General features: G+C 45.4%; 1 protein-coding gene across 1 annotated transcript in view; it reads right to left on the reverse strand.

Annotated features, from left to right (window-relative positions):
• The window catches only part of TNFRSF11A (TNF receptor superfamily member 11a), a 54,155-nt gene that overhangs the window by 31,353 nt on the left and 9,737 nt on the right, over positions 1-13,065 (reverse strand). The window contains exons 2-3 of the mRNA XM_038529560.1: positions 2,761-2,842; positions 1,426-1,551 (exon numbers count right to left, since the gene is read on the reverse strand). Coding sequence (XP_038385488.1) covers positions 1,426-1,551; positions 2,761-2,842 — 208 coding nt within the window. The remainder of the gene's footprint in view (positions 1-1,425; positions 1,552-2,760; positions 2,843-13,065) is intronic.

The following is a 13,065-nucleotide window of genomic DNA, read 5'->3' on the forward strand; positions in this document are numbered from 1 at the left end:
ACTAGTAACTATAATCTATTAAAAACACCTCAAACATGTCTGAATGGTTGAGTTTATAATATTCATATAAACCCTTTGGGAAAGCTTGGTGATCAAGTCATTATGTTGAAAAGTGGCAAATAAAGCTACAAGCATTCATTCAGCCTTTCCCATATATACTTTACTTTAGGGCAACAGATAGTTGACAAGGGAAGCTTCCCTTTATAAAGCATTCCAGCCATTCATGAAGAAGGACTGATGGAAGGTCACCTTTCTACAGCTCCTCATGAAAACAGATCTAGGCCTGATGGTCAACCTGTTCATATCAAAAGAAGAGGGATAAGCAGGTACTATATGATCCCTGACCGAACTATATTATGCCAACTATGAAGCAGTTTGGCAAAAAAAAAAAACAAAAACAAAACAAAAAAACAAAAAAAACAAAGAAAACAAAATAAAAAACAAAATTAAAAAAAAATACAAACCAGCATCTGATCAGCCTTTTAGATCCAACAACCACTCTACATGAAATATAGGAGATGGGACAAATATGTTAAATGACATCAAAGGAATGCAACCAGCAGAAATCAGACTGATCCACAAGAATCCTGTAACCTATAGGGTTAATAACAGTTTCTGGGGCAGCCCGGGTGGCTCAGTGGTTTAGCGCCGCCTTCAGCCCAGGGCCTGATTCTGGAGACCCGAGACGTCGGGCTCCCTGCGTGGAACCTGCTTCTCCCTCTGCCTGTATCTCTGCCTCTCTCTCTGTGTGTCTCTCATGAATAAATAAATAAATAAATAAACAAACAAATAAATAAATAAATAAATCTTAAAAAAAAAAATAACACAGTTTCTCCAACAGAGAGATTAAATGGAAAAAGAAAAAAGGGAGAGAAGGAAAGGAATCTTTAGGTTAAGGGACATACTTTGATTCTGATTCCTACAATTAAACTATAATTAAAAATTTTTTTGAGTAAAAGAAAAAAGCTATAGCAGTCCGATAGGAGATCAAACTGTAGAGTTAGTAAGACACTTAGGGTTCAGGAGAAAGATGAGAGTCAGATCTAGCTTTGAGTCCTGCTTCTCATTTGTTAGCCTTGGAAAAGTCACCCAACCTCTCCTGGTCTCCGTTTCTTCCTCTTTAAAATGGGTTAACTGCGAGGACCTGGCAGGGTTTCCGTGGAAATTAAGTAACAACATACACAGAAACATTGTGGCAATGTTTTGTCAACTGTTAACATATATGTTCCCTGATTAAACTGAGACACAATTATTTTCCAGGACAAAAGTGTTGAATGAAGAATGTCACAATGTTTCTGTGATCTGAGACACTTACTTCTGGGGCTCCAAGGTCGGAACATCTTCCTATGCGCCCCCAAAAGAGACAGCACTGCTGTATCTGAAAATAACCCTCATCCACACTTCCCGCTGGTATGACTGACTTACCTGTGTCACACACTTTATGCAGCAAGCATTTATCTTCTTCATTCCAGGTGTCCAAGTATTCATCCGGGCCACAGGGCAGGCACACACTTTCAGAGGTAGTAGTGCATTTAGAAGACATGTACTTCCCTTTAATTTGCAGGAAAAAAAAAAACACATACACACACACCAATGAAAAATATCCCCCCAAATAACAAAACAACAAAGATATACCAATTTACTGGATCATTTAAAGAACTCCAGGGAGTCCCCTAACACAGTATGGAACACGAGATGAGGCCACCTATCAGTGACGGGCTCCTCAGGCCTCCCAGTTAGCTAGAATGACTTCTAGGTTTTCTGTGCCTGTGGTCACAGCAGCCAGATAGTTCATCTCAGCAAAAGATCATCCTTTCCACCCCACATGTCAGCTGACCAAGGAAAATGATGATGGTTTTCAAACTGGTGCCTATAAAACTTGAGGGGCTCCCTGGGGACTAAGCAAGAATTTCATTTTGCCCCTGCCCTCCTATCTTCAAAATTCCCTCTATTATCAATCTGGAGAGTTAACTTCTTTTGTCCTATGTGTCCTGTGGGCCCTCAGTTAAAAGTATGACCAGAGCATGCGCGCGCGCACACACACACACACAAATGCATGTGTGCACACACACACTCACACACACGCACCCATGCAGGCTCAGGAAATCACTGGATCTTGGTTCTGCACATCTGAGAAATATTTATAGCTTGACTACCTAATGGATCTTGATGTAACGTAACCACCGTTTCTAGAACGATGAGCGAGTGAGGAATCTGTGCACCTGGGACTTCACCGAGTCTATAGAAATATTCGGGCACACTCTGGCAGAGCAACTATGGGGAAGAGGTAACCAGTCTCTTGAGGAAAAGGTATAATAGGGCTTAGGCAATTTGCAGTGGCAACGACTCCAGTATGGTTATTCTCCCCGCCCCCCCCCCCCCAAATTTCACTATAATACTTTTAAATAAGAGTTGCATTTTACGTGTTGAAAGTTTGAATTGCAAAGTGCTAAAATAAGGTTTTAAAACCTTGCCTTCTCAAGAAAGAGTATTTTAGAAAACCGTATTCCAGCATATATTAAATACTAGTTTCAGCAACTGCTTGTGATTTTATCTATGGAAAGGTCTTTGTCTTCAGAGTGGCACACATTACTACCTGCCACTCTCATAGAAAGTCTATCCAATTTCTTTCTTTCTTTCTTTCTTTTTTTTTTTTTAAATCTGGAAGGACTGAAATTATTCCTTGGATTACAAAAACTAAATAAATGAAAGCCCTACCCACTTTTGAGGAACAAGGAAAGGTGACTTAGAAATACAAACCTGGTTCACATTTATTACAGCACCGTCCGAAATGCTCGTAATGCCTCTCACGGGTACACGGAAGTGTGATCTGAAAAGTCACCTGAAAGGAAAATTGACATCAGGTAGAGAGTCTGCACAAGTCCCTTCTGGATAAAATGAAAGGTGCAATATTGAATTTCATTTCCGAAAAGCATAAGAAAACATCATAAACAGTCCTAAAACTGCTCTATGTGATATTATCTCCGCCTAAAATGTCACTTTGCTACAGTAGCCCATTCCCCACTAAGAATGTATAAAGCCAGGATGCCTGGGTGGCTCAGTGGTTGAGTGTCTGCCTTTGGCTCAGGGCATGATCCCAGGGTCCCGGGATCGAGTCCCACGTCGGGCTCCCTGCATGGAGCCTGCTTCTCCCTCTGCCTGTGTCTCTGCCATTCTCTCCTCATGAATAATTAATTAAATTTAAAAAAAAGAATGTATAAAGCCAACTGACACTGGTATAAAAATCCATTTAAGCATTTAAAAATATTCTGGTTATGGGGCGCCTGGGTGGCCCAGTCGGTTAAACGTCCGACTCTTGGTTTTGGCCCAGGTCACAATCTCAGGGTCCTGGGATGGAGCCTGGTGTCCAGCTCCATGCTCAGTGGAGAGTCTGCTTGAGGATATTCTCTCTCTTTCCCTCTGCCCCTTCCCCTGCTCACGCTCTCCCCCTCTCTTTTTCTCTCTCTAAAATAAATAAATAAATAAATCTTACAAAAAAATATTCTGGTTATGCTCATAGTTGTAAGATGGATTACGGTCACATGGTGGACAAATGCTCATCAATGTTGAACATAAGGAGGCCCCTTTAATACATGTATTATATATACCAGGAAGGTCAAATTTGGTCTTACACACTTTCTCTGATTTTTATAAGATGCTGAATACTGCTTACCTTTAAAAATCTAAACATGCAGAGAATGTTGTAAAGCAGAAGAGCTGTCATGGGAACCCTGTGGGGTTGGAGCTCGGAGTCTTGACCCCCTGCTGGCCGGGAGAACCCCGCCCCCCCACATACACACACAAGCTGCTTAAGGTTTTTGAGCCTCTGTTTCATTTCTGCATGATTCTAGTACAAATATAATTTGCAAATCTGCCTGTCTACATAACACAAAACAACACAAAAAGCCAAGTCCCGTACAATCACTCAGAGATTCTTATCACTTCACCATAGAAAAGCTCTTCTCTGCATCAGCTTTCTCGGTGTGAGAGAAACAACAACAGTCCTGTTGACAGGTGGCCATGTAGGACTCCAAAGGGCACAACCAGGGCACAACCGACCCAACAAATGCTTTGTACCAAGGGGCAAGTTCCCTGCTGGGTCTCAGGGATCCAGAGTTACAAACCCTGCCCTTAAGGGGCTTACACACACCCCGGTGTTCAGCACCACCACCACCTCCCTCCCCATGGGCAGGTGGGGCCCTATCTCAGCTGGAGAAGGTCAGGGAGGCGGTCCTAAGGGATGTGATAAGTGAGCTCAGTCTTACAGGATGCAGAGACATTGGCCAGAGGGTGGAAAAGGAACTGGCAGCAGGGAGGAGGGCAGGGAAGAGTACTTAAGACTCTGTGAATAGTTCAACAGAGGCCCCAACGCCTGAAATGGCTTGTGCGGTGGGGGTGGCCACAGAGGTCCATCAGCAGAGCTGTAGGAGACAGTAAGACAGTTCACCCAGGGCTTCATCTGCCTACTCAAGAGCCTGGACTGAAGGTGTAGAGAAAACAGAGCTTAGAAGAAGCCACGTATCCTCCACTTGGACGGCTTCCTCAGTGATGGGAGGAAGTTTGATGAAGGGAGCATCGTACCCCGAACACCCTGGGCTGGCTGGGTGGGGTGTGGGGGACACAGCCAACATGGACCTCTCTGACCTCACCTTGGCCTGGCAAAGGGCTTACAGGAGGGATGGGGTGGAGAGTGAGGTCAGTGACAAGGTCACCGTGCTCCTCCCTAGCACCCAGACTAGAGGTTGGAGCCAGCTGCGCCAGGCAGGTTGTAGCTGGGCTCGGCCCGGGACGCTGCGCACTGGACGCTCTCCGCACATTCACTGCAGGACAAGGACAAGGGCCGTGAGCCCAGTGGAAACTAGGAAGAATGAGAGAACAAGAACCACCCCTCCTCCCTCTTTTTTTTTTTTTTTTTTTTTTTGTCTTCATAGGAATCCGTTGCTCTGTAGGGCAGCCCTGCTCAGTGTCCAGCACAGTCGTGGATGCGCGTGCAAGAGAGATGAACAGAAGTGAAATGGTAAAGCTGAGTGTGGTCAAGGCAAATGCTAATCAATCGGAATCATCTGAGCCTAATGATATGGGAGCACCCCTGCCATGTTGATGACAAAGGCAAACAAGAGAAATATGTGGTTGGGCCTCATTTCAGATGATAAAGGTTATCAATTGCTTCTGACCCATTCGAAAGCGGCAACAGTCTCTGTGAGATAAGCAGAGGCTTTGTGTTAGACACAGAGAGGTTCTTTTTAGGGGAATTTGGTAAGAGGGCTGGCTGCTTAGCACACTGTCAGGCCACTGGCTGTGTCCCGGGCTCCAGATCCTGGTTCCTGCGGAGCGCCAGCTGATGTGAACATGTGGACAATTTGCCCGTTCAGGAGGGTGGCCGCGATTCATTCAGCTGGTTGTCCCACCCAGGGGTTTTACACCTCTTGGCAAAAAGGCGGAAGTCATTGACTCCAGATGAGACCAGATGTCATAGCTCCTAAACGGATTTTCACAGACTATTCCTTCGAATTCATTCCTCTCTCCTAAGCTTACTGTGACTTTCCACCTGGCCGTGTCTTCTTTTTTTTAAAAAAATCAATGTATCACTCACATAAAGTTCACCCTTCGAGAGAGTACAAGTCACCCCTAAACCGACATATCCACTTGACAGAGCAACAGGACTTACAGATCCTGTCAGAAGCCGCAGCAATTTTGCTACTAGAAAATTTGCAATGGGTGAGGCAGAAAATTAAGGTATTAATCTAATTTGAGGTACAGCTTAAACAGAATGTATTTTTGTTCTTTAGGCACATTATATACTTTGCAGTATGCCTTCAAACCTTCAAAATGGCAAAACCTATACAACTTAAAAGGCTACATACACATAGACCTATATCTAAGGGAATATGGTTTGGGGGCAAATACAAAGAATCTGGAAAATTGTCTTTAGGATGCCTGCACATTCAGAACGCAAGCCATGCCTTTGTCCTTTTTTAACTCTTCCATCTGGCTCTCTCCAACTTTCTCTCCCTCCACCTGCAGAGATGTAATTATAGGATGAACCCTCTTACTAGAGGACTTTGCAGCTCCCCGGACCTAGTGCAGCATGTGGGGGCTGCCTTCTGCAGGTCTCACTCTGGTCCCATGCTCCCCACCCGGGAGCAGGCTTCCAGATTGCTCTCTCAATTGCAGTGCCTGTGTTTGTAGCTATTAGGAAATCCAGATCTCTGATTTGCTGGCCTGTCTTGCTTCCACTGGTCCCCTGGGCACTTGTCTCACGGTGCTGCAGGCTGGCTCTGCCCGCCTGCCTCCCAGCTCCCAAGTGTGCATCCTGCCTGCTAGGGCTTGGTTTCCGTTAGCCTGCGCTAGATCTCCTTTATGCACTGAAGCTCCTTTATGCCAATCCCCTTCTGCCTGGATGCCTTGCCAAAGACATCCTTTGAATGCCACTTTTTGGTGTGAATGAATGGATACCTGCCAGCCCCTCCCAGTCCCCTCCTCCTCTCGCCTACAGATTTTGGTTCTGATGTCCACCATCATACCAGGCTCCTGGAGCCCCTGCTGGTCCTCAAGCCTTCCCTTCCAACTGCTCAGAATTTGGGCCTAATGCCATCCTCCAAGACCAAGCTCTTGGTCTCAGACCAAGACCAAGCTCTCAGACCAAGCTCTTGTGAGGTGGTGGCTATTACTGTTGGTAGCAACCTTAGTCAGACAATAGTTTGCTAAAAAGCTGTTCCAGCTCCAGCCTTATAGAAGTGCACTCCCTGAGCAGAATAGGGGAATTTAGCATAAGGCTGCAGTTAATGGGGTGACTTCTTGGCTCACCTACAGTCTCCTTTTGCCTTTGGTAACTGAACTGGCATATACATCCTTTTAGTTAGATCTAGATCTTTCTTTCTAGTTCTCCTTTAAGATGGACTTGTTTCCTCCTAAAATAGAGCTTTTGAACCATAGTTGTTTCCATTAAACAAATAGAGCAGAACCACTTTTCTCGTTATTTGGGGTGCCCGGTGGCTCTGGCAGTTGAGTGTCAGACTCTTGGTTTTGGCTCAGGTCATGAGCCAGGGGTGGCGAGATGGAGCCCCGAGTCCAGCTGCACACTCAGTGTGGTGTCTGCTCAAGCAAGATTCTCTCTTCCTCTCCCTCGGCCCCTCCCCACTGCGCTTGCACACGTGCATCTGTGTGCTCTCCCAAGTAAGTGTCTAGTTATTAAATAAATAATACAGTAACATGATACAAAATTCAAAATGAACAACAAACTTTTGCGGGGGTCCCCCCGCCACCCTTCTCCCACCCACTTCACCCAGAAGGTACCAGTGATGGTTCCCGTGTGCATCCCTCCACAGGCTTAGGGCAGAACTGACCTGTGATCCACCACCTGTGATCTATTCTACAGAACAGCTGCCCTGGAGGCCAGCTGGGGGTCAGGTCTGTTCGCAGCACTTGTGTTTTGGGGAATACAGTGGTACCTATAAGTCTTAGGAAAAAGAAAACAAAAACACCCAGACATGTGTATCAACAGGATTCTACTACAGTTCTTGATGAACTCCTAAAATGATGCTTGGTTCACAGAGTTTATGTCAACTGACCTTTGTTTTCTAATAGAGTTCCCCTGTTTATAGCAAATACGCTTTACATCATCCCCCACCCACATAAATTCCTTGGAAAGTCCTTAAAAAAAAGAGGGAGGGGGAGTTAAAATGGGAAGACGATACACTTATTTGCCTTCTGTTGCTTTACTTTCTTGTATGTTTTGTGTCGTGTGTGCATTTTTTTCGGGGCATACAGGCTGCTTTTTTATTTTAACAGATGACAAACTCGCCCAGAATAAGCATGTCTACAGTCAGTGCAAGGCTTTAGGAGGCAGGAGAAGGACAATAAATTGTAAATCAAGTTTCTCTTTAGAAAGCTACATGGATTTATTTCCCAATGCAAAGCCAAGTGGGGTCTAATTCTGAAAAATCCAAAGCTGGAGAAACATGACCTCTCTGTCAGTGGAGCTACAGAGACCAATGGATCTATATTTAGATCCTGTAGGGAAGGTTGACTTAAATATTTATTTTTTGTGCTGTTAAGCAACCCAATTGTAGTGAAAGTCATTATGGATACTAAAATTACTTTCTGGCTCTACTGAAAATTCATGCTGACATCTCACAAAGCAGACAGAAGCTTGGCCCCTTCTGTCAAATCAAGGGGAAAAGAACCCAACCCAGAAAAACAAATGAGGGATTTTCCATAGATTTTATTTTATAAAATATCATCCGTGACTATATTTGAGAAATTTGGCTATAATTTAAGTAAAGATGGTATCAAATTTCTGAATGTTGCAGAATTGAAAGATGTGGTTTTTGTTAAGAAAGAAACTATGAAATGTGAAACTAACACCTCACTTAATAGTCCTGCTGCCCTTGAGAAAAAGCATCCTTAAAGAAAGTCACCATTGAAACTGCCCCTGCTCAGAAGAGAATACAAAGTACTAGTGACCTGTGTTCCCCAGAGCTGGTTTACGAGGACCATCTCACTCCAGGAAACTGTCTCTGAAGATTTTGTTTTTACAGACAAATAGACAACAAACAAAAGATGACAGTGATAAAGATAACTGAGCAGATCAGAGCAACCCAGCACATGCTTTGTTCCTCATACACTTTCTTTGAGAATCTTTTTCTCTCAGCTGGCTGAGAAGACAGGCCAGAGAGGTCTGGGTCTCTGCCCTCGCAGACATTTCAATTAGTGTGTCAAAACCCTTCGAGTCGAGATGTTCTGAGGGACCTTTGCGGTTTTGCTCCTTTCTTGGTTCCTTTCCTCCTGAAGCTTCCAGATGCCGTTTTCTACGTTATCTGTTCTCGATCACAGCACAGTCATAGGTCTATTAATCAAAAGAAAGCATCCCGCCCTCATGCTTCTTGGTTAAAAGTTCATAACTAGAAGTGGAAATGACACAGGAGTCATTCGTAAGCTCAGAGGTCCGATAAGACAGGTTTCTATAGAAAAAAAAAAAACACAGAAAAATGAAATCCTAATTGACATGCCAGCATGTAGGAATTCTACAGAACAGAGAGAGGGGCCAGGAGAGGGAGGGAAGAGGGGGGCATGGGATAGGGAGGAAGGGCCTGGCCAGGCCACGCCCCTGGGGAGGGCAGTGGGCTCCAGGGCAGGATTTCTCTAGCCAGTGCTCAGAACTGAGCTTCCGGTTTGGCTGGGATAAAATGCTTGACATTTCTTTAATAAAATCGTCTACACTGGGACGCCTGGGTGGCTCGGTAGTTGAGCGTCTGCCTTTGGCTCAGGTCATGATCCCGGGGTCCTGGGATCAAGTCCCGCATCAGGCTCCCTGCATGGAGACTGCTTCTCCCTCTGTCTGTGTCTCTGCCTCAACCTCTCTGTGTGTCTCTCATGAATAAATAAATAAAATCTTAAAAAAAAAACTGTCTACATTTCTACAAATGGAAGACAAGGGGGAGGGCAATTCTAAGCCTTAGTCTTCTCATCTGTAAAATGGGGCTAAGTATTGCACTCCTCCCACTCTAGTGAAAATCAGATGTGATAATGCTTGTAAATGAGGTAGTGCTGTCAAGTGGCAATACTCAGAAAAATTAAGGCTCTGAATCCTCACATTGAAGCTGAAGACCTCTCCAGCAAGCTCTCCAGAATGAAGGGAGGTAACTGCATTATTCACCCAACACAGTGGTGTACCCCTGGCCAGTGGTCAGTGATGGGGAGGCAGTGGGGGGCAGATTCTTCTGTGCACACCTGAGCAGGATTAGTAAACATCCATTACTTAGATCCTTCCCTGAGGGAGTAAAGGGAATACTGTCCCCAGAAAAGAGAAAGAGGGTGGGAAAGAGAAGGTGGGGAACCAGCCACAGGAAGATTGTGAAGGCCTGGCAGTTTCTCTGAGGACACCATTCCTGTTTACCTGTAACCTAGCAATGATCAGTCAAGGGGATAGCAGAGTATTTCAGCTGGGCGACTGGGGAAAAAAAGTGTTGTTAATCAATCAAAGAGGTTTATTTTTTTAAAAAGCATCTTTGCACATAAAGATGGGTTTTCTCATGGGACTGAAATCATGACAAGTGGTCAGACTCATTTCAGTGGTTTTCTGTCTGGGGATTCAATCCATGACACAGGCCATGCTTGGGTGAGGGTAGAGATATTTTACTCAGGGCGTCTGCTGATAAAGCGGCTGCTAGATTATATCTGCCAGTGATTTCTGTTAACTAGGACATAACTGAGTTATGACCAAATGGCCTTCTAGACATTTTCATTTTAAATAAACTTGATAGAATTTCAAGCTTAGAGATTTACAGAGTAAGTATCAGACTCATTTTCCTTTTGTACAAACCGAAGATTCACATTTCGTACTTCAGAACAACATTACACAGGTATCTATGAAGACAGTATGTTATAAAGCCACAAAGAGAAGAAACGAGCAGCTTTTGGGGAATCCCCCATGCACCCCAACAGATCACCTAGCATACTCCCCTCACCTGGGAGACACTGAGCTAGGCGACACATTAAAAAACTTGGGGACACCTTTAAACCAGCCAGGTACGTGGCCCAAGTCATAATGGAAGTAGATTCAGAGAATCAGGGTCTAAACAGAAGACTCTCTGAGTGTTTAAAATATAATTCATCTCACAGTATATTTTACACACAACCCTTGAAAAAAATCTGCTAAAAGTGAGGCTTACATATTATCCGATTAACATGAAAAGATGTGTCTAGTTTGTTTGAGAGACTGTGAAGATTATGGTCACAGGTACTGTGCTAATTGACCTGCCACTAAAGGATCTGGAAGAGGGGTACCTGGGTGGCTCAGCTGGTTAGGCATCGGCCTCTGGCTCAGGTCATGATCTCAGGGTCCTGGGAACGAACCCTGCATCCAGCTCCCTGGTCAGTGGGCAGTCTGCTTCTCCCTCTGCCCTTGTCCCCCTGCTTTTGCTTGCTCTGTCTCAAATAAATAAAATCTTTAAAGGATCTGGAACATTCTAAAATGCATTTTATGAATATGTTTCTGGTGACAAAGAGGATGTAGAACTCCAACTCAAAGGGCATTCATCACACCTGGTTAACTCCTACTCACCTGGTTGAAAATCACAGATAGGAATCAACCCCTTCCCCATATACAGACCACCCTCCATAAAGGGGTTGTGATTCATTTACTCATTGTGCAAGTAACAGAGGAAGGCTAGTCATTCCTTTGCCTGTCCTTCACTGTGCTTATGCCCAGAAGACACATTCTGCTCTAGTCCAGGATTTAATTACAGATGCCATCTATGTCCTTAAAAGCTCTGCTATCATCAGACTTTCAAAGCTGTCTTTACTGAGCCTTCACATACTTGGGCAAGGGTTTGGCTTGGTGCAGGACTAGAGAAATTAGCTCATCCCTGGTCTCTCAAAGTGTTTAACACTGGACACAGGCACAGATAGAAAGACAACTGTAACAGACAGAGACCCACATGACAATGCAAGTCCTGGTGCATGTACTGCAAAGAGCCAAGTCCCTCGGAGTCCCCGGATTTGGCCCTCCCTGGTCATGGGCAGGGAAGGAGAGAGAGCTGGGCCTGGGACACGTCTTCCCCAGCTCCAGGACTGGGAGGCAATCACAGAGGGAGGTGCACAAAGCCTGGAGGGCAGGGGTGAGGGCACAGGCCTAGCAGGGAGCAGTGAAGGCTGGTGCTTGGGCAGGTGGAGGGAGACAGAGGTGGGAGCAGTGGGAGCTCTGGGGGGAGGAAGGGGAGGAGGAGGAGGAGGAGAGAGAGAGAGAGAGAGAGAAACCTTGCTTATAGTCCGCAGGAGAAGACCGACAATAAACCGACGTCAAATGCAATCTGGTTGGAAAGACTAGGATAAAAGAAATAAAAGAGGATAAAGGTGATGTGATGAGCTCATAAAGGGGAACCTCTGGTCAGATGACACTCAGCGGAGACCTGGATAAAGTGAGGGGACAAGCCAAGGTCACAGCAAGTGTGAGGAGGAGGAGCACGGCCAGTGGACATAGCATTTGCAGAAGTGCACGGGTGCGCGGCAGGGCTTGATTAGGAGGAGCAGGAAGGGCCGCGTGGCTCAGGGGCAGGAAGTCACACAACGGATTACATAATCACCCAGATCTGGAGGTAGGGCACCCCCCGGCGCTCCCACTGCGCGGCGCTGACTGCAGGTTCCCACCGGACGGTGACTGACGCCCAAAGGGTGAAATAATAAGCACGTCGTGCTGTTTTCTTTACCAGGCAGGAATTGCAACGTCTGCCCTAAGAGTTTACTTTTTTGTTTTTGTTTTTGTTTTTTAGTTTTAATGGTGATAAAATGCACATCATGTAAGACTTACTATCTTTTTTTAAAGGAGATGTATTTGTTTTGATTTGAGAGAGAGCGCATGCACACGAGCAGGAGGGGCAGATGGAAAGAGGGAGAAACTCAAGCAGACGCCCCGCTGAGCGCGGAGCCCCACGCGGGGCCGGATCCCACCACCCTGAGATCGCAGCCTGAGCTGAAATCAAGAGTCAGACACTTAACTGACTGCACCACCCAGGTGCCCCAAGCATTTACCGTCTTGGCCATTTTTCCATAAGATGTTTTGGAAATAGATACTATGAACAGAAAAAAAAAAATCTGACTTGGATCAGGTTTGATGAAAAAAGCACCTCAAAAACGTAGAGTAACATATGGCCTATTGGACGTCCTGACATACTCGCCATTCTAACTTAGCCGGCATGAAGCACCTGCCTCTCTGAGACCCCAGCAGCATCTTCCCCTGACCACCTGGGTCCCAGGTGTGCTCCTTCAGGAGAACCGGGAGGCTGCGCTTCCTGAGAAGGGGCCTATCAAAGCTCTATTGATTTCTGCTCAACCCTCTACCCTACTTTCCTCACAATACATTCATTATCTCTGCTCCTTGAAAAGAAAACATATGGCCCGAAGGAAAATGAAGAAATAATCTTGCATTTCAAAACTTCAATTGCAAGTGTCTTTGTCTTCCAGGGAGATAAAGAGGGAAACGAGTTCACAGCTGTGGGCCACTTGAAAGGCAAGTGCAAGGACCGTTTGTTTCCTAAACACAGTAAGGAGGATGGCTTTGACTTG

The sequence above is a fragment of the Canis lupus genome, chromosome 1, assembly GCF_011100685.1.
Source record: "Canis lupus familiaris isolate Mischka breed German Shepherd chromosome 1, alternate assembly UU_Cfam_GSD_1.0, whole genome shotgun sequence".
NCBI lineage: Eukaryota > Metazoa > Chordata > Mammalia > Carnivora > Canidae > Canis > Canis lupus.